Raw genomic sequence first — 26523 nt, 5'->3', positions numbered from 1 at the left:
TAATATTCTTTACAAGTGGGGCCATCTTTATGCTGCATATGTTAACTGTGCATCTATATTGTGCTCTCAGTCATTGATTGACAGTTCTCAGGGCTTTCTACCATACGTGGAAAATAATTTGTCATAGAGAAGGGAGGAATTAAGCCAAATAGAGCAGCCAGTGTGCTAAAAAACAAAAGATACAAACATGTGTTGGTTTTCTTGTGCAGGAAGATTAGTCACAGTTGTACTGGCCTGGAATTTAAAAAGAAAGGAAAAAGGAAAAAAATTCATGTCTGGTTCTCAGGAAACACTTGTCCCATGTGTATTATTGCAACTGCATGGGGAGCTTTAAGCTACCTGTGCAACTGCCTGTGTTCCAGGATGAAAAGGCTCTCTCCTTTGTGGGAGTATTACAGGGCAGAAATTCCTGTAAATTTGGTCTTTTCTGTAGGAAATAGGACCGAGAAGAGAGAGCTCTAAGGTATGAAAGACATTTATTTTAAAAAGACTGCTGCTGTTCTTCATTCTGCAAATCCCACGGGCATGAACTCCAATTGTCCAGCCTGGGAATATGGGAAATTCCCAGAAGCGGATGTGTGCTGGTAAACTCATGGCCTATTGCAATCATTTGTTTCTGATTGATATTAAGGGACACTTTTCCTTGATAAAGGAAGTGTTTGAGATTAGCACAGAAACAAGGATTTGGTCTGATTTCTTTCTGATGAATGTAGGTGATTTCTTTCTTAGACTTTTGGATGCAAAATAAGGAAAAATGTGTCAAGGAGGCATGCAAAAAAAAGCTGCTGGGGATACCCACAGTATGGAGTAGATTTAAGATCACAGTTTATTATAAACCTGAAAATGACCATCAACATCACTGTGTACCAGAAAAGCTGGAGGACATATTATTTTAGTTGACTTCCCCTGACTCCTCTTTAATATGAAGCACTGAAGCACTTGTGAGGAGGAGCAGACATAGTTTTTACTCGGGAACGGTTGAGGAGCTGTCTTTATTTTAATGAATTTCCTCTTCAGGATAACTGCTGAGGACATGCTGCATGGAGTGTGGCCATGGGAGCAACTGAAGTCATGCAGAAGTTATTCAGGGAAGCTGACCATTTACAGACTGTGAAGTCCTGACGAGGGCGTGTTTTAAATAACGCATGCTGTGAAGATGATCTCTTGATCAATAAAAAGGGCAGTTGTTTCTTTGGCATTACATTTAGTTCTTGCGCAACTGTCATTCAGTTTGTTCTTTCAAGAAGAATCAGGCAGTAGAGGTCAAAATTGGCTTTCGTTGCTTTGGCAAATACTTTCTTTGCTGACGACCCAAAAAATGGATGGATACAGGAAGTCAGTTTTAATGCTGAATGTCCAAATACTGACATGAGTGCTATAGTACTTGCAGAGATGGAGGGAAAACTATCCCAATTTCTTAGCTGTCACCCAGGGGAGGAAATTCATCCACCAAATCCTTTGTTCATCAGTGTTGATTTTTTGGGGGACTGCCTAGACTACCAAGCTTACAGCGCCAACAAGAATTGCACTGTATCTTGTATCTGCACTTGCCCAAATAAATTCAGGAAAAAGGAGGTGGTGTAGATTTTTCTGCTGTATGATAAATCAAAGTGGAGGCAACACAGACTGTGAAGAGCGAGCCATGGTAAAAAGGTATCTTTTGGTATCAGCATGGTTTCTAGGCTTTTTCTGAAAGTAACTCTCACTTCTCTTTTTACCTTAGTTGTACAATGGGCTGCTTCTGTCAAGATACATAGAACATCAGTGTTCTGTACCACTGCTCCCTTGCTTTCTTAGTGAATTCTGTGAAACAGGAGGAGAAAGTAAGAGCAAATCTTGAACTGAAAAATGTACTGGTTGTTGGGGTTTTTCCTTTTGGATAGGGCAAAAAAAGCCATCCTTAATAGAAAGATAATGTTATGGCATAATACAGTTAACACATTCTATTGAGAAGAAGAATTAATTAGGAAGGAGTTGGAGCCCTCTGCCTGACAGATTCATGATCCATGAAGACAATCAGTTTTGTAACCTGTCATTGCTTTTGCCGTGGACTGGTCAGCAGTTGAATCCCATGCTGGGGAAAGAAATGTTTGCAGCTTGTCACATTTTCAACGTTGTGCCAATGCAGAACAAGAATATCTTATTTCTGCACCTGAAAAGTTACTGTTACATCTAGCACTAGCTGCAAATTCTCAGTGGTTTTCTGGAGAAAGAAATCAGGCATTGAACTAGCCACTATATTTAGTGATTTAGCTGTCGTAAATCGTCTGTGCCTATGGAAGTCACAGTAGCATTTAGGTTACTAAAAGGTAACCCTGTATGTAAGATTACACTGAGCCTTTGGTTTAAGTGGGTTCAAAATACACATTGACCTGGTGATTAAAAGTAGTATTTGTTAGCATTAACAAGCAAGGATTCAATAAGCTTTTTAATATTTGTCTTTGTCCTTTCATTGATCATGTGCCCAATGAAGTGCTGTTCTGCCTCTTTCCCCTGCTGTGGCTATAAAACACAAACGCAGACCATTCTGCAGCTTTCAAGGTACGGAGCATGTTGGGGTTTTTTGTCCTAGAATTGCAGAGGAGGTTTCTTCATGCCCAGCAATTTCATCAAATTTGTGAAGAAGAGAAACCCACAGTCATCTCCATCCCGGTGGTTCATTGGAAAAACATATCTTGTATTAAATACTTTAAAGATTCATGAAGCAGCTTTAATTTTGTTTGCATTTCTTCCTGAAGGGTAAAGCTGTCAGAAATCTCTAAATGCGTTGTCTAATCCATTTCCAAACTCAGTATATTAAGGTCTGCAAGCAAAACTAATTTTTGGAGTTTAGCAAGTATGCAGACAGGAGAGAGGGAGGAGAAAGAGAGCAGGAAAGATTTTTCTTTCCTTGGTAATGCACTGAACTACCTGCATGACTGTAGTGTCAGTCCTTCACAAAAAATAGTGCAACTCAAATGGACTGTTAGACCAGCTCTGATAAATATAGGACTTCACCTGTTTCAGCTGGATCAGGTACAAATAGAGTAGATACAGCTATCAAAGAATGAAGGTTCAGACAAAAGAAAATTTCCTTCCCTTTATTGCCTACAAGCTTACAGGGCTGCCATGAGCAGGCTTATGTGCAGCTGAGTAGCTTTTGTTTTCCCATTGTCCCAGTTTCTAATCTGTGACCTTTTTTATGTTAGTACCTGATGTTTTTCCCAAGGTTCTCATCTGCAAACTGAGGAGCCTTTCCCGTTTTCTTATGCCTGCATAGACAGGGCTCACAGTTGGGCTCAGGGGGCTGGCTGGGAAATTTAAGGAACTGGTTCAATGCAAGGGAAAGAATGGGTGAAAATCATCTCCAGAATAGAGAAAAATGATCTGACATCAAGATCTCTGTCACATACAAAGGAAATACCTCTGGGTTGCCAGCCAAGTTCTGCAGTAGCAAATATAGAGCAAGAACACTCAAAGGCTCTTTCCGGGACAACAGCAGGATGCCTCAGGTTTGATGCTTGGCATGTTGTACGAAAGGTGCCTGAAGGGCTGTTTCACATATCAGGTCTAATCCATCCTCATCTGGTCCATGGGAATGATTAACCATGGCATCATCAGCCTTTGCTTGAATCGCTAGTCCTAAATGCATCCCATGGTGTGTTTCTCTGCAGCATACCTATCTGCCCTGGAGAGAGCCACTGCTGCTCATACAGACCTGCAGTCCTTTGCTGCTTGTACACTGTGAGACCTGATGACAGTTCATAATATTAATTTAGAATCACAGTAATATTAAATGTGAGCTATACCTGGTCAGCTTAGACCATCATTAGCTACCACAGAGGTCAAATGTATACTCTAAATTCTTCCTGAACTCAGTAGCGTTAGACAGATGTTAATGAGGCCGAGATTCACCTATCAGTTACTGTAGTTGTCCTCTCTCACGGGGTTGCCATAGTTCATGATGTGATCAGACTTAGTGCAAATAGAAGTGGTGATGGTACTCGGCTCCCTTCCCTGGCAGAGTGCTGGTGCTGTGAGCTCCCCAAGCAGGGCAGCTAAGCCCAAGCAGGGCTGCCTTAAACACCCAAGCACTTTACTAGACCCTATGAGGGCTGCCAGAAATGGATGATTTCTTAATTTCTTACCGAAGTCCTTTTGCTCGTAAGGTTGAGGCATGCAAGGGTGCGCCTTGCCTACGACACCTTCATACAGTTTGATGTCTTCACCTTCTTGTTACTTTTCTTCTCAAAAGAAGTAATAGAAGTGATTAGTCTCGTATTAAGCTCCTCCATTGTTAGATCGTAGGTTTCTTGCCTGATGCTTTCCCTCTGTCTCCAAACTGCTGCTCTAACCATTTTCTGAGAGGATGCCCTATGCTTTATTGAAAGTCAATAGGCTTATTATAGCCTTACTTTTTTCCTGGGACTTCTCTGGAATGAACTCCCTCCTGCTGCCATGCTTCAGGGCCAAAATCAAGGGCTGCACCAAGGAGGACTTCATGTGTCCTCCTGAAACTCTGCCTTTCTCAACCTTGCATACAGGCACAAGTGACTGAACGTTCCATGGCAATGCACTCAGTCTGTTGTCAGCATCTGGCCAAGCAAAGGTGGTGTAAGGTGACAGCAAGTGTAGTTGTGCTTTGATGGCAGTGCATTCTTGCGTGTGACTTGCTAATGTCACTATTTGGCTCAGAGTGTCAATTGCTGGTTAGTGTTTCTTGGAATGAAGTAAGTATTAACTGTAAATTTCTGCGGCTGGTATCTAATTACAGAATACATTGGGAAGCACTTGGGCGGCAATCCAACAAAGCACTTAAGCACCCACTGATTTTTAAGGAAAGGCCCCTTGACTGGGATTGCTCAGGCTCTCAGTCATCAGAAGTGTTTGTTAGTGGACCAGTACTTTCTCCTGACTACCTCAGCACATCCATCTCATTTCCTGAAGTGACTCTAAGGAGTTGGGAGTTCAAGGTTGACTGGAAGTCTGGCGGAAATAAACTCCTAAATCACTGCTGTACTTTGAAAAGTCTACTCAGCTGGACAGCTGCTTTTGCTGTTCTTCATCCTTGCTGTAATAAATAAAATTATGACAGCTTTTGACCACTGCTAAATTCTGAGGTTTGCGTTTGCCCATCTAGATGTTCCTGTTGTAGTGGGGTTACCCAAGATATTCTAACATGTCATGGTTGGAGCACTCTTTCCAAATGCAGACATAATGCAGTTTTTCAACTATATCCTGCTAACAGAGAAAGGGGAGAGCTGACAGAAGGAAGGATGCAGTGAGAAGTGATAGGAATGACTTAACCCAGGTGGGATAACAAATTCAAAACAGCCCTTTATCTCAAGCAGTCCACGATGCCCTGCAATGTAAGTAGTCACTGAGAACCAAGGCATGAAAAGTCTTGGTTCTCAGTGATGAAATCGCATGAAAAGCGAGACCATGGCATCAGACTTAGGATAATAATGCATTGATGCATTATAATAGTATGACAAAGAACAAATAAATCAAAAGTGGCGGTTATGGTTTGGATGTGCTGGTTTTAAAGCTTGAATTAGAAATACCGATTTTCTCAGAATGTAAGAGGGAGGATGGAGGAAGAGCGCTGGGGATTAGTCCTACTCAACCTTTCAGTCTGGACAGGAACATGTGGCTGGATGCCCAGGTGTTTCAGTTCACTTGCCAATAAAACAAATACTTTTTACTCCAGAAAAGTTCGGCAAAATTTCTTGATCAGAAGATAAAGGAAGCCCAGCCTAATCCACTGAGGTCTTGTACTATCTCAGTGATGCCCTGTCTTTTCCTAGGCAAAATACTTTGGTCATTCCACACGTGTGTCTCTGCTTCTGACATTTGCATTCATCCTACCTTTCCTTTGATTGTTTGTTCCTCTACATCGCAAGTGCTGCTTTAACTACCATCTCTTTCTCGCTGTACTTCCTCCTCTTCCTCCTCGGCCACAGCCTCCTTGCTGCCTCCAGACTTCAACTACATGGTTTTTTTGCTTCCCTTCTTCCCTGCTAGCTGTGAGTGCTGCTGCAGGACCCCACCAGAATGCGTAGTAGGCTCCCTCTGCTTCATCTCCACCCACTCCCTGGGTACCAGTCCAATTTACTGAGGTACAATTTGCTATGGCCTGCTGATACAAGTGAGGCTCTGAAGCAAATTGCTGTCAGATCAAAGATGTCCCTCATCAAGGGAAACCTTGCAAGGTCCGTGTTTTTAGCTGATGGCTCTTTCCTGTTAGCGAAGTGTTCCTGATGGCATTCTTCGATATGTTGGTGTGGTCAAGAGGAAAATCACATTCAAAAATAAATTCAAGAAGGTGACTGTGTCAGAGCATTCACACCTCCTGTAAATCTCTGTCCTTGTTCCAGGTTTATTTTTAGACTGTGTAAGAATGATGCTTAGCCAGAAGTTTTACACAGTGGTCCTCTGTATGGTACAGGCCACCAGCAAGCTGCCAGTAAGTAGCTATGGTAACACTGTAATCAATGACAACTACTCAGGTCTCTGAGCAAATAGTGCTGGGATGAGTAGGAATTATGAATAATTGCACTTTACTAGAATTCATAACAGATTTCCAGAGGTTACCCAGCAGTCAAGCTTTTGTTGCCCTTCCCATCCCCATGACTGCTGATAGTGGGGAAAAAAAGTGATTGTTATGCCAAAGTAATGAGCAAAGAGGTCAGAAAGTTTGATAAGAGCAGGAAAAGTCATTTCCTGTGATATCATTAGCAGTATTTTAGAGAGTAGGTTCAGTAATTGCTATGGTAATTCTGAATGGCTTTTGACTGTGAGAACACATAGATAACTTTTTAAAGTTAGAACCTTTGCTAGTGGGAGAGAATTGCACTGAAACAAGGCAGTAGGGTCTTACAGAGGGGCATGGGCTGGGGCCTTGGAAGCAGAGGTTCTGCTCTGTACTGTGTGACTTCTTCAGACCCCAGTTTTTCTTCTCAAAATGGCCTATGGTAACGTATATGCATCAGTGAGCAAGCAGAAAAGCAAATTGTGAATCTCAGGATGCCTACCAAGGTGACGTCTCAGATGGAGCAGATCTGTTTTGCAAATATTTCAGCAAGTGCATGCCTGTACAGCAAACGTCATACATTTGTTATTGCTGCACAAACTGCAAAACCAGAAAGCGTGGCAAGTGCTGATCCTAGCTATGTTGCTTCTTTTGAGCTTTTACCACATCTTTGTTTGGGGTTAGAAAGAACCAAGTCTGCAAGTCCCTATATGCTGGAGAGTAATGAGGAGAGGACACTCTCCAGTGTATTTTACCTCCAAGTGGCTGCTTGGGTTTTAATTCTTTCTTTCCTCTCTACAGGTGCAAACAGATGACCTACCCAGATGACCTGCCCCAGATCTCTGTGGTCTTTATATTTGTAAATGAGGCGCTCTCTGTCATCCTGCGCTCTGTGCACAGCGTTGTGAATCACACCCCATCGCACTTGCTGAAAGAGATAATTCTGGTGGATGACAACAGTGACAATGGTGAACATACGTAACTTTTCCTCTGAGTACTGTATCGTGTGTGGTTAACGGACGTGAAATGTAAATCAAAGGGAGTTTGGTCACTACTAGCTGAAATGCTTTTTTTTTTAATGTTGGGATGAAACAGCATTGAGTCATTGTGCATTTAAACAGCTGGGGGAGGAAGGTCATACACACAACCACTGATTTATGGATAATAAGCTATATCATAAATTGGTGTAAATTGATGTACCTCTACTGAAGTCACTAGAATTTAAAAGAGTTTGTGTTTGTTGATGAGAGGGTTGAATGAGCCACTTGCACAAAGCTGTGAATACAACTACTTGTATAACAAATAAACATTATGTGGATAAACCTTGCTGATTTCATCAAAATCCTCACAAGGATGAATGTCATTTTTATAAGCAATCTTAATGTAGAAATTACACTTTTCTCCAAATTTTCAGATCCAGAGGTATATCACTATTGATAGGCTAAAAGTTTAAATTCTGCTTCCAAGGAAAAGTGGAGCTACATATTGTCCTTACACACAGTTTCTATTCTTTTACATGGAAGCACCTGCTTCATGATTTTAACAGGTGTTGATAATATCAGATTTTGTGTCTGATTTTTTGAGGTAAGGAGTAAATTTGACTATGAGAATGAAACAGAATGGGCACAAAGCACAAGCAACTTTCAGGTCATCTGGTTCATTAGTGTAAAAATAACACTTCTGTTACAGCAATCAAAACTCAAAATATTGGTGAGCGCATAGGGTGCTATTGATCAACATGTTTCACAGGACAGTTGGGTTTGAAGAACTTTTAGGATACAGGTGACAAGAAGTGTTGTTGTGTTTTAAGTTGTTATATCGTAGACATCTAGAACTGTTGCATCTTCTTAAATAATATTTGTTAAAATAAGGCTCAAGTTTAGCATTTCCTCCACAGATACCTTTAAATAGCTTTAAAAGTTGTTGTTCCTCTTCAAGATCCCCAAAGAGAAAGGAGGGTTGAGAGAATAAATCACTAAAACAAAAATAAATTCCAAAACCTTTAAGAAACAAGGTTTAAGAAACCTTTTGTCCAATTCTGCCTTCAGTTATGGCAGTGTAACCTATGGAATAATTATGTGAGATTGTAAAGTGTTAGAGTCAATGTAATACAGAGGAGAATTGGACTCGTTCCTCAGTGAACTCTTATATGGCTTTTCTCTGTCATTCTTCTAGATAACTGGAGATTTATCAGGTCTTTGATTCCAGTGATAATGATTCTGCTGTGTAATATAGATCAGAAGAATGAGGCTTCTAATGTTCTGGAAGCTTCTACTAGTTTTCCTAATAAATATATTTGTGTAAAAGCCTCATTATGAATAAGTTGCAAGTGTAAATGAATTACCAGACTAGGTTTATTTTAAAAAATAGAGAGACTATTTTGGTAATTTGCCTGTTTATAAGCCTATTGAAATGAAGCTGAATAAAGGAGTGAATGAGTTCTACTCTGTCTGTGGTTGAATGCCTGAAAATTAACAAAAGAGAAGAAGTCTATTTGAGATCTTCAATATCCATTTAGTTCAGCGAGGAAGAAGCCTGGTATTGAGGAGTCTTAATTATATTTAAAGTAAAACCCTGTGATCTGAATTAACTGTTGACCCAAAATCCATTGAGGTTATTTTTCAAACTCTTACTTGAATAGCATAAATCAGAAAAAAAAATGACCAGACTCCCATGTTACACTGCTGTAAGGTCAGAATTGCTTCTCCAGAGGCCAGTTGTAACCTAATGCAAATCATCAGAGAATTATAATAGTAATTAGTTAAAAATATTTAGACAAACTACCTCTTCAAAACAATACTCAAATCCATCAGGCCATACTAAACCTGTGCAAGTCTTAACAGTAACTGCTCTGATGCCTAGAGAATTTCTGAGTTGATACCCCTGGAACTGGTCCATGCCACAGCTGTGATACTTGGTTTGTATCTGTGAGACTGACTAAGGGTTTAGGAACATTAAGCATTTCTTTCCCTTTCTGTTGCAGAATAAATCAAAGTAAAACATAACGTTGCAGGGCTTTTCTCATTTTGAATATTTGTGTGGTATTTTTGTTCTGCAGTTGAGCTAAAATTTAATCTGGACCAGTATGTCAATAAAAGATACCCAGGTCTGGTGAAAATAGTGCGCAATAACAAACGAGAAGGACTGATTCGAGCCAGAATCCAAGGCTGGAAAGCAGCAACCTCACCTGTTGTCGGGTTCTTTGATGCTCACGTTGAGTTCAACATTGGCTGGTAAGTTGTTGGCTGTTCTCCCAGGGAGAGCGGTACTGTTGCACTGTGACCTATGTCTCAAAGGCTGTGAAAGAGATTTGCTCAGCAACAGGGAAGCTGAAAAACTGTAGGGATGAGGTGGCTGTAGGCTGATGTTATCACATTAGCAATTACTTTTGAGTAATATTCTAGATTATTGCAACATTGCTGACAATCTTCTGCAGTGGCTGCAAGATCCATAAAAAAGCTGTTGTGCCTGCTCTAGTACAGCTCAGTGGAGAGAGAAGTAATTGAAACCACAATGAGTATAAAACCTCCAAAGCAGTCAAATGGGGAGACGCCACTGAGGAGGCTCTGGGCTGGAGGCAGATGCATACTTTCAAGGACTTTTTTTTTTATCTCCTCATTTTCTATTATTTCTTCTTAGAAACTTGGATATAGATCTGATTTTCTCATAAATTTTCTTGTATTTACATTTGAGGGAAACATTGAATTATTTCTTGCATTTTTGATGGGGCTTGAAATTATCAATCCTTTCCTCATCCCCTTTGTTTTGCAAGGGAGCAGTATTGAGCGTGGCAAGCACAGGTTCGGGCTTAATGGGCCAGATCTGCAGTTGGAGTAAATCTTTGTAGCATCACTTAGTGGCTAGTATTTGCATTACTGAAAGTAGGGGCTGGACAAACTGGTATGTATAGTCAGCTGAAAAAGGGCTGTTGGAACCTTCAGTATGTAAAATACATATTTTCCAAAGATAGTCTGGTATTTGATAATGATGATGCAGGGTTATGGTGGAGCTGATTATGTTCTGCAGTTCTGGGAGATATCCCCAAATTAAAACTAAAAATAGCTGTACTTACAACCAGAGAGAAATTTAATTGCAAAGGAGTGGAGTGTGTATTTTTATATGTTCATGAAAATCTTTATAAAATGGAAGATGCAATAAAGTAAGTCTTGTAGTGCACCTGGTTTATGTTCACCCCATTTTTTTTACCCTGGACTATGAAAGACTATAATAGCAGTTGTAGTAATTTTCTATAAGCTTAAGAGCTGTTTTAATTTATTTATGTGCTTTTAAAGCAACTAGATCTTTCAAATCATTGCAAATGTTCGTGTAAGGTTCATATCAGCTACTGGACAGAATCGGGGACTTGGGAGAGCATGCTCTGAGTACTGGTCCCAGTGCTTGTCCTGCCCAAGCTGCAGCTTTCTGAGCATTGTGGAGAATTTTGTTATCACTTCTATAAAGGACATTGAGATCTTACTGATGTACACCACCCAGAGAAGCTAGGCAATGGTGTCAGTAAGCAGGAAAGGTTTTGTGGTTGCTTTTGGTTGTGTCTGTTGTTTTTTTTTTTTAACATTACTGCTTTGCATTAATGTCAGAAAGGGTTGAAATCAGCATAGCAAGAACCTAGACTACTCAATAAATGAGAGTGTGTGTATATCCGAGATAAAAAGTGTTTGTGTTTACTGCATCCTCCCTGATGTACTCTCCTTTCAACAAGTGTGCTTAAGTCTCAGTAATACTGCTGAGCCAGTCTGTGTAGCTGCTTTGAGACCACTTGTCTTGTGGAGCAGCTACAGAGGATGAATGAGAATAGCAAACGTGCACCAGAAACATCACGTATCCCTTTGTTTCAGAGGCATGTGGAGGCTCAGAGTGTTCCCTTCTGCGGTTTCTCCTGTTGTTCCTTTGGGGCTGCTGACAGCCATCTCAAACCTTGTTTTACCTGTTTCCTCCTAGTTTTAATTCTGCCCACCTGTGCATATGTGGTTGCCTGTCATCTCAGTTTTCATCTCATCTTTTACTAGGAGGGACTGAAAGTCCTTCCATTTGGACTGCTTTATTTTTTTCCCACCAGGTTAACATGACCCCTATTCCATAACCCTATCAACTTGGTAGTCCTGTGGGACTTGTGGGAGTATCTTGTTAAAGTACTGCTGTTCTATTCTCCTACTAAGTCTCATCTTGCATGAATATTTTCCCCTATTTTCAATGTATATTCCTGTATTCAGAGGCCACATGGATTGCTCCCACTCAAAGCTGCCTTTATTTGTTGGATTTATTAATCCAAAAATTAATTAATCCTTTATTGGATTATTTGTGAGGCAATTAAAAATAAGCCAATTCCTTTACCACAGAAAAGAGCTTTAGCTTTCTGTTTGGTTTGTGTTCCATCTAAAAGTCAAGTACCTGCAGTGGAATTTTAGTCTTCCAATCTATGGCTGCTTTACCTGCCTAATCAGTTGGCAGATTAATTCATAAAGAATCAGAGAGGGACTTCATCACTTTATCATGAAACATGCAAGACTCTGACAACAAAAAACCTTGTCTTTAAACAATAGTTGCCCCATTTATGGGTGAGCTTTTGCCTTATATCGCACTATAGCATTTTATGGGTACTCACAGCATTTCTCTCCAGGGACACTTCTTCTAAACTAAAATACAATCTGGTAGGATATAAAAAAAATACTCTATAACCTGGCAAGTCAAATTATCTATTGAATTATTTATTTTGCTGTGCTTAATTGCTGCTTTTTTCTTCTCAGGTGTTGAAATGTATTAATGCAGAGCAGAGATTTTCTACTGACCTGCTCCCCTTAAGGCTTTTGATATTGTGAGCCAATACTGCAGCTGTGAGAGCAACAGTGGAGAGGACTAGCTGAAAGGGAGGCCATTATTAATAATCCTCAAATGGAATTTTAAATTCAAATTACACAATAATGTATGTGTACATTTCATATGTAAAATTCAACCTGTCCTGCAATAGAACCTTGTCTGTTTTTAATGGTTACTTAACGTCAATAGAAGTCAGCATCTAGAGTCAGCAACCCAGCAGAACCAATAGGTGTGAAAGCTCCTGTACATTCCTCTCTGAGGGTATATTTAAGCCTGTATAGTTCAGTTTTCCCTTCAGTCCTCTGAAGTTTTCAGCATTCCTCCTCTGACTTTTGTATTAGGTCCACCCACTGTGCATTAAGCAACACACAATAGCACTGAGTACAGTATATCCTGGCTGCTAATTGTATTGCAGAAGATGTAGAGCATTATATAGACTCCTGTCTTTGAGAGATGGGAAAGAATAATACGGCAAGGGGACGAGAACTTCACTGCATTATAACTGGGAGCAGGAAGGAGAGAGCAGAGATGAGGTGTTAATTCTCTGGGTGAGAAAAAGGACACATTGAGTGAAGGAGGGCAGAAATTGTAAGTGAAATGCAGAGACCACAATATATTAGCAGCCATAAAGAGAGTGCTAGGCACCATAAAAGAAGACATAACGGTAGAGTATTATACTTGCTTTCTATCTTAGGAATTGCTTTTGCTCATATCACAGAGGTCATATCGGAGCACTGAATGGAGTTATGCAATACTGTAGTAATTAAAATTTTGCCAGACAAAGGGGGAGTATCAATAAGGAAGGAATGGAATAAGAGGATTTCGTCAAAAGATTTCAACATGCCAGAGAGACAGAGGCAGCCTGATATGAGAAAGAGGACCTGAAATATAAGCCAGTATCCGTCAGACTGTGCCACACACAGACCATCGTTATGGATCATCCCTGAAGTTGGCAGTGTTTTAAAAATATAGAAAATTGTCATTTTAATGAACTAAGAAGAAGAGCTAAAGAGCAAGATCCCCAGGTCTATGGCTAATATTTTGCAGATGCTATTTTATACGGTAGTACGTAGTGCGATTTGCTATAGTGGCCATAAGCAATGGATTTTCAAGAAAGTGTGTAAAGGAAAAAAGAAATTGATTTCCTCCTAATCTTCTACTGGCTTTGGTTATCCCAAGTACTCTAGAACAGAGACATGCTTATGCTTTTGTAAGGCAAAGACACCAGGTCTTTGCTCCCTGAAAATTCCCTCGATATTTTCATGCAGTGTACTGGAAGCCAAACTCTACCAGCAGGTAAACTCCCTGTCCGCCCTGTTTAAGCTCAGGTGACTCTTCAGGGCCCTAGCAAGGTCCAGGTTGTTCTTTCCTTCTAGTGAGAGAAGTGCTGAAGGTGAGGGTGAAATCATGTTTGCAATCCTTCTCCTGTGCTCTCCCTCCCCTCTGGAGGGTTCACATCTATCACTCCTGCTCAGGGCATGGTTCATTGCAGCATCCCTGGTACCATGCTGAGTTTGACCTGGGAAGTTTTATTTATGCAAATGCAAAGGAAGGGACATGTGTTTACTAAGGGAGTTTTTTCTCATCCAAAGCTTCTACCATCACTTAGGATCAATTTGGTAACTTAATGGAATACATGTTTTAGATAGCGAAAGTGAACTAACATTATCTGAATGAAGAGGAGAGTGTGCAACAGAAGCCATGTGGGCCTTTCAGATTCATGGGACAGTGCCAGCTTACAGTGCCAGCTTACATACAGAGGACATGCCAGAAAAGCAACTTCAACTATTCATCTACCTAAACAACCTAGAATGTTCATTGAAGCATCCTCATTGCTTTTCAGTGGTGCAGAAAAGAGCTATTCAGATTTGGCAGCCAAAGAGCTGATCTTTAACTCTCCAGCAGGCGCTTATGCTGTGTTTCTCCATTCTGGCTGGGGGCTACAGGTCTGAAACCTCCCCAGGCACACAGGGATGCTGATAGAGATGTCAGGTAGAACAGATGGGGAATTTCTCTCTCCTCTTAGAGACTGAGGAAAGGAGTATGAAATTTATTTTTTTTAGTTCTCTGAACATTTATTTACAGGAAAGGCATTCTGCATGAAATATTCCTCAGCTGGCCTCAGTGAAGAATTATGTATGTCAGTAGACCTGCTTGTCTGCATCTGGTAAATGTATATTGTCAGTGAAATCTGAGGTAGCGTATAAAATCACATGCAAAATAAGCTTTCAGTTTACACATATTTTTTTCTTATATTTCTGTGTTAAGTTTTTACTTCATGGTAAATGACACTGGTGCAGCCAGACTAAAATATGGTGTTAAACCCACTAAACCATAAAATCTAACAGATGAAACCATGTTGTCTTTCATTTATATCTTATAAGGACTCTTCCTTGAGTCCTTGAAAGAAAAAAAATAATAATTCTGATTTGTGAAGGGGAGAAAAAGAAGCGGTTGGATTTTTTAATGTTCTATTTTTATTGGAGTAAAAATTAGAATAGTGATGGTGGAGATGAAAAATAGACATATTTCTCTCAAAAGAACCAGAGATTAGGGTATTTGGGTACCCACTTGGGACAGGGCAGAATTTAGGAGGGACATTTCCCAATGTGATTCCTATAGTTTAGGAAAGGATTTACTTTTGGACAAATTAAAAAAAACTTACATGGGGGGGCGGGCAGAAAGGAAGTTTCTGACAGGTGCCTAGCACAATCATTCTACCAAAGAACTGAAAAGAATTCTGGGCCCACTCCTCAGATGACGCACATTAGCAAAGCTTCCCTGAAGTTGTGAAGTCCATTGGAGTAGAAGAGTTGGACAGCAGAGCATCTGGCCGGCAGCATGCATGTGGTTTCTCTTAGATTGTGTGCACTTATTCCTACGTTGTGCCTTTTTAAAAGTCTGCTTGAAGTCAGCAGGTGTTTTTACATATTTTAAAAGGTGAACTATATAATCATGTGTGCTGAGGACCTCATTACTAACTTGTTTTTATCTGTTTTTCACCTGGAAGAAGCTGCTGCTTTTAGCATTGTGAAAAATTAGACTTCCCCCTTGGTGTGGACTCTCCAGCAATCTGATAAGGACATACAATTTTTGTTTGCTGTGGTCTCCCATGGGGTTTGGGCTGCACTGAATTGGCCCAATATTAAATACAGAATGCATATATGTTCAGAGATTGACTTACAATAGGATTAGAGAAGCCCATGTGATCACAGTGTGACCCTTGCCTTTGCTCTCAGTCTTCCTACAGGCTTATTCTATACTCTGGGTTAAATTCTGCCTTCCAACTCCTTTTCTAACTCTAATGTTTATATTAGGAGCACTTATTTTTGGGGGCCCACAGTACTGGCATTGCCGGAGTCAATCTGAAGTCATCAGAGGTGCTCAACACCTTGGAAAATCCAGTGTTAATCCAGAACTTGATCCACTGGTAGGCAAAAGAATTAAATGAATGAAATGCATGTGCTGTCTTTAGTGATATGCTCAACACTTTGACAAACTGAGACATCCTTTTGTTGTGAATGTGCTCCTGGTCAGAGATACCTTCCACAAATTCCCCAAGAGAGCTTCTCTAAGAAGCAGGCACTTACCAAAGCACCTGCTGTGCATGCTCCTCCTAGCACATGCTTGTGCCCGTGGGAAGCCCACCAGAATCATGGCACACCCATATGCTTTGTGGGGTTTCAACCAAGCACTGTTAATCACAGGGCTGAGTCCTGGGAATGAGACTTCAGCAGTGTGTTACTGTATTTCTGGAACTGCTTCAGAGAAATAAAACCCAAGTGAAAATACCATTTAGCCAAACTAAATTTACTGTCCTTTCTCCTCTGGCTTTAACCATTCACCAGGAAAAACTATTCAGAGTGAGAGGAGGACACTGACAAATAGATATTTTTAGAGAGGATAGAAGGGAGGAACTTCTTACGTCATGCAAATTCCAGCCCAAATTGCCTACTTGTTTTTTATTAGGTGGAAAAAAGAACTGGATGAAGGGAAACACTACCTTTAAAGCTGAAACTTTTGATTATATTTACTTTACTGAAATCCATCATGTCTATGAATATGTCTGGGAGAATTTTTCCTCTTGCTCCAGTAAATAACTTGTTAACAATATATACTACTCTGTGTCCACAGAGTACATTGACTCAGATACAAACTAGGAACCTAATATTTTCGCATCTGTGAAAAATAGAGATGAATCTCAATATTCACATCTGGCTTATATACCTAATCAGGCAGGGCTGAATGCTGCCTTACTGCCAGCCATGGCCATGTGGAAAGGAAATACTCAAACAACATATCGTAGCTCATCAGCATAGCATGTTGAACTTACCTGGACTTCAGCAACCTCTTCCACTGTCCTTTAGTCCTGGGAGCTGCCAGGAGCACCTGACTTCTGCAGATGCACAATGGAAAAAACAAGACAAGGGGAAAAAAAAAACAGGGAAAGAACACTGGTGTCTATAAAAAGGATGATTAAATCTACATAATAATGTAGCAGTTTAAAATTAGGAAAAAAATTAGAAATTACTAGGAAAGATTTAATCATAATCCTTTCAAAAACCTGAAGCAATTAGACAAAGCCAAAATTACCAGCAAAGTTGACAAAGGATTTGATGAATGTGTAGCTCACCTTACAGAGACAAAGACACCATGTAAGTCCGTTGAGCCTGATAGAGCTACTCCAAGGCTGGACTTTGCTAGCAATGAATAGCAATAAAAAACCCCTCATATTTCATGGATTACCTAAGATAAGCATGTAAACACAGTCCATTACCCAGTCCTGTTCAAGCTTATAGTCCTTTGTCACTGGCCATTACCTAGGGATCTTGGCAGGCAGAAAAATAGAGCACAAAGCAGTGTCAGTAGTGCAGAGGGTGCATTGGTAGAATCTGGGATTTGAATGTTCCTGTAGATCTCCTTGAGAGGAGCTAGGGCTTGGCGTCTGAATACCCCATTGCTATTTCTGCTGTCCCTGATTGGGCAAGACAAACTCTGAAATCTCACAGGTGTACAATGTTTAAAAGACACTCTATTCTGAGTTGGGCTAAGGAACATGGAACTAATTTGCACTGGATTTTCTCTTTCCATCTGTGACTCAGAGCCTGCTCTCTTATTTGTACGTATGAACGTATTTTGGATGTTAGATAAATGTGCAGTCTGTCCAGATACTGAACCTTTCCTGTTCCTAATTCCTGTGGGGATGTGATTTCCACACGTGTGGATACAGACAGAGGAAGAAAGTCGCCTCCAGTGCGGAGGATGGGAGGTTGAGAAAATGGAGTTCCAACAGTTGCTTTCATACCTATTTACTCTATAACCTTGGCATGGCATTTTACTTCATCTGTAACCTGAAGGTAGAGATACCAACACTTGTTGAAGTGTTCTTCAACACACAAATGTAAATCTTCAACATTTACATTTCATGAGTGCAGGGGACTGAAACAGAACTTCCATCACAGCTTTCAGATGCCTCAGATTTCATGAAAGTTCAAAACCTGAGATTTTAAATTAATAGATTGATAGCGATTAATGACATTTCATCATGTATTTTGATCCGACTGTTGTAGTACACTCCAGAGATCCCTCCTTGTGCCATTCAGATGCAAAGCACCAAGTCAGGTGGTAATAAATGTAAGCCATACAACTGGAAAAACAGAGTCAACTGTAGAGTGACAGGAGTAGTTTGGTGATGGCTGGTATGACAGCAGCACCAGGGCTGGGAATGGAATGTTCCTGTTACGAAGAAAATGAGGACCCGCATTAGCTTTTCCAAGACGCAAGTATCAGATGAACATAATCACAAATATGACCGAGGGCTGAAAATCAGAATGACCGTTAAATATTTTGTTCACGTTCTTTTTCTATCCATTATTTGGGTTACACTTCAACAGTCCAATTTTAAGCTGTCTTGGAAAGTAGCAGGCTAAATTCCCTTTATATTCAAATACGCTCCTCTGGAACATTATTAATCTCACCTATTTTCACTGTCTACATTATTATGAGAAGCATCTTACTATAACAGTGCTAGCCTCTGCCTCTTTCTGCTGAGAATGAAAGTTTGAGGCAATTACCTTGGATGTGGGGGGTCTACTGCAGACATCTGACATTAAGGGAGGAGAATTCCTTACGTCTTTCAGCTTTTTCATTACACGATTTCAATCTACCCTTCAAAGTAAAATACTTGCAAAATGAGCACACAAGGAGGAACTGTAGAAGGAACATGGAAATTTCAGGATAGTTTTAAGTATGATGGTTAAACGGTCTTGCTTTGTATCAACATAAACATCCCAATAACTGAGGACTTGAGGATTTGGTGACCAAAGAACTGTAGCCAAGAGAGATAAAATAGTTTTATAGTTTTAAAAAGTCTTGCTTGTCAAAGACCTGTTTACAGAATCAGATGGTAGTGAATAAGAATGACAGAATTTGATTCTTACAAAGGAAACCCACTTACAGTTTTCTCCTTCAGAAGGCATGCAGTCAGTTTTCCTGCTTTGCAGGAACGATTTGGAAATCAGACCCAAACGTAATAAATTTGTGCATGCTGTGGGAGTCACTGGGTGCGACTGTGCCCTGTGATGTGCACCAGATCTCACTTGAGGACGTAATCCCTCTGCTCTGTGACTTCCCCAATGCACTAAATCTGTTGAAGCAATGCCCAAGGGCTTCAGGAGTGGACCACCTCCCAGGGTTTTGTTTGGTTTGCAAAGGAACTCGGAGTCAGTTTTGTAGCGAGGCTTCTGGTGCAAGCGCTCCACATGGACAGTGATAGTTTTTTCTCCACAACCATGAAGAGGAGGATTCTTCTTCCAGTCAAACAGTTAGTGGCCTGTCATTAGTGACATCTATACCTGCCGTTTGGTATTTTGAAAACCTTTGTTTCAGAGGCCAGAAGAGAGTGGGAGAGCCTCCTGCTGATATGCCCAGGGGTTACCACAGCCATGCATGGAGGCACCTGGCTCGTGGTGGGAGAGGGGTGTCTGGCTGGCATCTCTATTGTTCTGCTGTGTTTTCTTCTGCTGCCTATAGGCTGGGATAACATGGAAAGCAGAGATAACATAGAAAGAAAAAAGCAGATTCATCTTTTCTGTGAGATGCTTTTTTTTTCCCCTGCTTTATTGGAGTTGCAAGAGTTTTTCTGCCACACACCCACTGGTTTTTAAACCAGCTCATCTCATAAATATAATCTCATATTAATAACGGAAGTGGCTTATCCTGATTTGGTAGGTCACGTTGACTCTTTATGTGGGTGCACGAGTGGCCTAAAGACCATACGAGCTGGCATTCTGAATCATGTACTGCACTGTCCTGAATCTCTCTCAGTTGTTTCTTGTCTCTCACACAGAAAAAAATCTTCTTTGAGTCTGGGGTGCAGTTCTTTAAATGCCATGCCAAAAAAGGGGGAAAAGAAATAACACATGATCCTGCTGACTAAGGAAATATTTTAAAGCCAAAAAGGTACTTGGCAGCCTGAGCTGAAGTCACTGTACCTCCTCTGGGCTGATGCACTCTCATGCTTCTGTGGAAGGTCTTTGGTACCTTGCAGGACTAGGCTTTGACAATAGAAGTACTGCACCAAAAATTGCAGGTGGCAGGCAGCAGTAAGAGAGACCTCAGGCCATTCCAGTCATGGGGGATGCATTGATTTATTCCCAGTATAAATCGAGTAGCAAACAAATACATGTTGCATATGAGATGAACATGTTTTTCATAACCTTCCTGGCCAGGGGGAATTTCTGCAACTTGTAATGGTGTTCTCTTACCACCATGCTTCTGATCATCCTTTTTATTAAAACTACCATGCTCTGTGTTATTGGCATCTAGCTGATAAATTCAAATGTCATTTTTCTAGAAGAATCCAAATAAAACTAGTTTAACTCTCTGACTTCTCTCCAAATAAAATGCTGTGACAACTTGTCTTTTTGTCAGATATGCTCTTATTTTACATTGCTTATTTAAATGGTTTATTTGCAGTAAGTAGCTCATCATCGATACTCAAGGGTTTCACTGAATCTATGTCTCTCTCTACTGATGAGGGGAGTAAAAAGAAGAGAAAGCAAGCAGTACATGCCCTTATATAAGCGATATTGAGTCTGTGTACATAAAAGGAATATTTTACCTGTATTCAAGTACAGAGAAAATGCAGTCTTCTTGCAGAAGAGATCAGAAAATTTATGATAGTTCTGATTGAGGGAGTGAAGATTGAAAATGGAGGTTGAATTAATTTCATAACTTATCCATTTCTGTTGGCCTACACAAGAAAATATATGGTAACAAGCTAAATATAAGGTAACAAACAAATATAAGGTAACAAACTTGAAACAACAAAGAAACTATTGCCTTTTAAACAATAACAAAAGAATAATAAAAGATCAGTGTTTAAATCCTACTAACTGTGAATTGCAGCAAACCACCATTCCCTTAAAGATACATGTGAGAGCTCTGCAAAATCTTCAAAGCTTATTTCAAGAGGAAACACAGTTACAAAGGAGTGAACTGGTGACTGTTTCTAATGCTGCTTTGAGAAGTACTTTCCACCCTTATGTAAGTCTGCTACCTCTTTGGAGCAGTTTCTCTGTAAATTCATAGCAACTTCAGACTGCCTTGGTCAGAAATGAATGTTTGCACTGAAGCTTTTTACTTTACTGAAACACTTTGGGATGTAGCTTCTGTTGAAAGCACATTGATGTTTTAAAGCCTTTTGAAATGATGGCACATTTCCTGCAGCTCACTGCTTTTGCACCACCTGGCAGCTGAAATCTTCTCATCACCAAAGAGGTTTTAGAAGGCATAATGCAGCCACGCTTGTCAAACTAGATCCAATGGGGTCAGTCCTTAGGAAACAAGATTAAAACCTTTGAGTAACCTTCAGATTCATTTAGTCCCTGGTGTGTGTTTTGTTCTTTAGGCCTTGTCAGCAAGAGCAGGTATTTAATCGCTAGCAGGCATGCTGGTGGTGTAGCTGTTAGGGGACCATGTAGTTACTCTTGGTGATAGTGCCTCTCAACACTTGCCCATTGCAAAATGAAATTACAGTCTCCAGGCCTCACGCAGAAAACACATTTGGTAAAATTTTGTGTTGTTAAACTCCAGTACAGCTTCATAAAGGCAATAATTCATGTGCTGTTGCTATGTGAAGTATTCCACACCAAGCCCCAGCCTCTTCAGTATGACGGTGACCTGTATTCGATCCCGCTGCGCTGTTTTATGGGCTGCCATCTCGCTGGGTTACTGCTCTCAGCATTAGAGAACTTCGTTTTATCAGACTGCAAAGCGGGACCTGGGATTACTAGATGGCTGTAAAACGTTTGCTGTTTCTATTGTTCTCAGGGTGGAACCTGCACTTACCCGGATCAAAGAAGATCGAAAGCGGATCATCTTACCAGCAATTGACAATATCAAGTACAACACTTTTGAAGTGCAGCAATACGCCAATGCAGCCCACGGCTATAACTGGGGCCTCTGGTGCATGTACATAATCCCACCGCAGGACTGGCTCGATAAAGGGGATGAGTCAGCTCCCATCAGGTAAATCTCTCTCCCATGTGTTGTCATTTTGGTACTAGCAATGTTTCCATCCCAGCTGTCTGCCAAGGGGGAATTTAAGTGAAGCAAGGCTGTAGGCTTTGTACAGGGATAGCAAAATGAAACTGAAGAAAACACATGGCTCACACAAAGCTGGGGGTGCACATGTCACATCTCAGAGCTGTGTCACAATGTACCTAGAAGTACAGGTGCTCTTGTTGTGAATGTGTGGTTCAAGTTCACATTGCGGCCCTTAGAAGGATAGCGGGATCTTTTTCATCTATGCTTTTATTTTCCAGTGGACTCTGTGATGTGTAATAAGCCAGCGAATCATTGTGTGTATGAGAAATGAAGGTATTTTGTATGTGAGGCTGGCTTCACTTTTGGTCTGTAGGCAGCAGTCTTGGCCCTCAGCCCAAACCAGAGCTTCCCAGCAGCACTAGAAGGACATGTGTTAGCCTTGCTTTGTTGGAGAGTTGCTCTTTTTTTGGAGAACTTTGCACATGTTCTGAGATTTCCCACTGGATGAATTTTAAAGTGAAACTGGACCACGTAGTCAGTGTCGTTGTATTTTTCTCTATAAGAGAACATTTTGCCTTACAGAAATGGAATTTTCAAAGGAAATTCTGTTTCAGGAATTGTGGTAGTGTTTTTGAGAATTGTTACAGTTGGAGAACAGGAACTGATAAGGGGCTTTCTTTCCCCTTCATTTGAAAATCTGTGTCTCCCAGCCCTTCATCTCCAGTGCAGATGCTTGTCTAACAGCTCCTCTGAGATGTACTGTGCTGGGTGAAGGGTACTATTGTTAGCAACTGTTGAAATAAATACTAAAAAATATGAAGCCCAGGTATGCACTTTACATAGCTCTGCCCTATTTTTGAGATTTCTTAGGAAGGAGACAAATTTCCACCTTAGAGTCATCTTCATTTTGGTGTGTATCAGCTTCATCCTAAGGTAAGCTAAAACTCTCCTGTGTGGTCCTAGTGACATTCTCTTCTCTCGCAGAGAAGCTGATGTACTTCCCTTCCAGGGCAGAGCTTGAGCTGTCAGGTCCTGAGAAGTCCACCCAAACACTTCAAACAACATACCTAGCTGAAAGGATCCCAGCGGTCTTTTGGAAGTGAAAGGACACAGACGAACTGTTCACATTTCTAAGTTGTCAGTTAGATGGGGCCATCTCACAGGGTCCATCCCTCATACAGAGTGTAATATTTCAATCCATATTTGAGCAAGCATTGCAAGTTGCACTTAGGTTCATTTTCATGCCCTATGACTGCAAAACAGAGCTATACAGTAACATTAACCTTATTTACCACAAGACAGCACAGTCCTTCATCACTGACCCTTTGCTCAGCTTGAAACCTCAATAAGCAGGAAAGTAATTACTTAGGAAATCAATTTTCCTGGATAACATGCCCTACTCTCCTCACATTGTTTTAAAAGTGCAGGTGTTTTATATCTATTTCATAGATAGTTTATTGATGAAGGAAGATTAATCAGCCAAAGCTTTCATTCCTGAAATCGTGGTTTCAGTCTTTTATTCCTGAAAGGTTTTGCACACTTCATTACTTCCAGTTTATATGTGAAATCACTGTATTAATTTTCACATGAGTTGTTCTAGTATTTGTGGATCTTCTGTTCTGGAGACAATGATCACATATCAGGTAAGACTGAACTACGAGGTTAAACCTCAGCAAGTTCCTTAGACATGATTTTCAGAGGTGGTAGCTTGTGCATTCCCTGAAGTATGTAAGCTGAATCTTCCTGGAAATTCAACTGCAGATGTTCTTAATAGAGAATAAGGAATCTCATCCCTGTAATACTGGGATATGATTTTTTTTCAGCAACACAGAGCCTGATTTACCTTGCACTTTCCTCAGGTTTATGTTCAAGCTCTTGCCAGACTTATACTGGCACCGAGTTGGACTGATACAAAAGTGAGTAAGGTCCAAACTCAAGCACTGAGTAGTATTGAAATCTGATGCACATAAGTAGCTGGCTCCTGAGAGCAGTGATTTTATTCTGAACCTGAGTGAAGAAACCCTCCAGTTCAACACTGCATAAACTGCCCCAAGACAGATGAGACGGGCTGCATAAGGAGGAGAGCACCCAACCCTCACTGACAAATACCTGAAGTACTGAGATGTTGTGATTGCCTAAGTATCTCTCCTGCAAATTATGAATTACATGCCCTAAAATGCAGAGACATCAACACTGAACCATGAACACTTACTGCTCTCCCTGGGAACACGTGCTTTGAAGGCAGTGGTCTAGGAGGCTGGAGCATCCACTTCATAGCCACACTGCAGTGATTTCTGATGGGCCTCCAAAGCAGTAGCACCTGGATAGATTTTCTAAAGCATTTGGCTCTGCTGTTGTGTGCTGTTGTGTTATGCTTGGCTATAGAAATACGATGTAATTTTGTGGCTTTTAAGTGATATGCTAGCGTAATTATGATAATGGGAAGAGTGAACATGCAAGTGCACACTTATTCATGAAAAGGATTAGGAAGTCTCTATGTAGAATTGAGATTTGAAAGCATCCATGGTGGGAACTTACTAGCTGTAAAAAATTTAAGGTATATTTTCAAAAGGAAGGGAAAATCAGACTAGTGAGCAAACTTTTTCAAAAATTTCTGTTGGTTTGGTACAGATTTTGGTTTTGTAACCAGCTTTCCACAGCATGTACTGCAACTGTGATTTCTGTTTCAGTCCAGTTTGTAAGGCATGCAAACTGGTCCGTACTGATGGTGTTTGGATCCATGCATCTGTTCAGTGCATTCATAAGATTGCAGGACTGTGCATCAGCATGAAAACTGCAAGTTCATTTAGTCCTTGTCTACACTGTCCCTCTTAAGGCTTCCTTTGAAATTGTCTTCAGCAAATAGTGGGTTTGTTTTGTGTCTCTGTGTGTGTTTTGTAAAAGAAAAGGCAAATAACTAATAACTCCATGACTGGTTTTGTGGTTGGTGTAGCTGAGTACTTCCTCCCATATCTCCAAGGGGATTAAAGATTTTCAGTGTTAAAAGAATGCTTACCCTGGTATCAGTGAGGACCAGAGCCCTGGCATTTCTGATGTTTGCATGGCATGAATAAATATCATCTATCTGCAGAATTGGGCAAGACAGTGAAAGTAGAGTCCAATTCCTGTTGTCTTCTGGGATTACACAACAGATGTGCTTACTTCTTTTCTCAGAAGTTTTCTGTTTGAAACCTGATCCTCTACTTTCTTGAACACTTAACAGTGGTGTGATCCTACTCGGAGCCTTGCTGGGAAGGAGCAGGAACTGTCCCTTAAGTCAGCGGGGCACTATATAGGCAGTCATGTCAAATGCACACCATAAAATGTCAGATCAGCTGTTGTGGTCCAAGTGACAAAGAGGATGTGGCCTTGAAGTGCAAGCAAAGATAAAGAAATAGCAAGAACAAAGTGTCAGATTTTGTAAAAGATTTCTGATACAGTTTAAAGTTGGTTCTTTTTTTTTCCACATTAATCCTCTGAAATTCAGAACAATTGATGTTCCCTGCTTCTGCTTCTACAGGCAATCCATTTTGCATGTTTGACATTTGAGATGTAAGATGTCTCTAACGTGAAGATTTAAATGAGAATTGTTATTTTGACACGCTGTGTCCATCACGTCATTTTCCATTTGTTTTCCTGAAAACACACTGCCCCAAAACGTCCTTATCATCTGGCAACAAACTGTGTAACAAAGGATCCTGTTTCAGAGGTTTCCTAATGAATTTGACTATGTATTGAAACAAGATGGGGTTTTTTTTCTGTGTACAGAAGATAGTGCTGTTTTTTGGAACAGTAAGGAAGGTGTCTGGTATCCTGAGCTCTGGCTCTGGCTTGTCTTGCCTCACCTGCCATGATTATGGTGGACTGCTCTGTGTTTGATTTCTTGATCAGCAGCCACTAACATTAGAGTCATTAGTCAGCCTCACTCAGCCAAGTGCTGCACAGCTATCCATTTTATCTTCCTCCAGCAGCAGTGGTGCATTTCATTGTTGCGTATGTTCTCACTTACTGCTTTAATATGCCATAGCTTGGTACCAGTAGGAATGTGTACGTACACACACTGAATCAGCTACTGCGGAAAGCACGTATGTCTCACTCGTGCATAAATTGGCATCTGACATGCCCACAGTGAAGTGGTTTGTGCTGCCTGCGTTAGGGAGTGCCTGCCCATCTCCTGCGCGAGTCAGGCCCCTTGCTGGCCTGTCATAGTGATGGTGATGCAGCCACGTTGGGTCTTCGCTGCTCTGGGAAGAAATCCATCTGTGTTCCTGAGCTTAGGAAGGGGCTCATCTGTAAAGTGTTTCAGGATAAACCATGCTGTCATGTGATAATAAAACTGGTGACTATTTATTGATTGATTATAGCCATCTTTTCAGCTGCTGGTTCACGGGAGCCTATAACAGAGCAGTTGCTTTTTTATTTGTCCAGGTTCTGACAGGTATCCTGCCTGTTCCAAAAAATATACTTTGGTGGGGCATCAGAGAGTTACTCTACATCCCTATTGCCCTGCTTTTCCTAGCCAAGCATTCTGGATTGCTTTTTTTCACATGTTGTAGCTCTCAAAGGGGTTAACAAACTTTCCCATCATTAAGCTTGTCAGTTATTTTCCTGTAGCCCCTGAGCAGCAA

At 40.8% G+C, this 26523-nt stretch overlaps 1 protein-coding gene across 1 annotated transcript in view; it reads left to right on the top strand.

Annotated features, from left to right (window-relative positions):
• Nucleotides 1-26523, top strand: part of GALNT9 (polypeptide N-acetylgalactosaminyltransferase 9) — a gene marked incomplete at its 5' end in the record, with an annotated part of 158416 nt that overhangs the window by 49688 nt on the left and 82205 nt on the right. Inside the window, 3 exons of the mRNA XM_082007487.1 lie at nt 7313-7479; nt 9570-9744; nt 21680-21877. Of these exons, the coding sequence (XP_081863613.1) occupies nt 7313-7479; nt 9570-9744; nt 21680-21877 (540 nt within the window). The remainder of the gene's footprint in view (nt 1-7312; nt 7480-9569; nt 9745-21679; nt 21878-26523) is intronic.

Source organism: Phaethon aethereus (genome assembly GCF_964289735.1).
Source record: "Phaethon aethereus genome assembly, chromosome: 17".
Taxonomy (NCBI): Eukaryota; Metazoa; Chordata; class Aves; order Phaethontiformes; family Phaethontidae; genus Phaethon; species Phaethon aethereus.
Note: the sequence above shows the minus strand (reverse complement) of the source record. Positions and strands in the feature narration are given on the sequence as shown.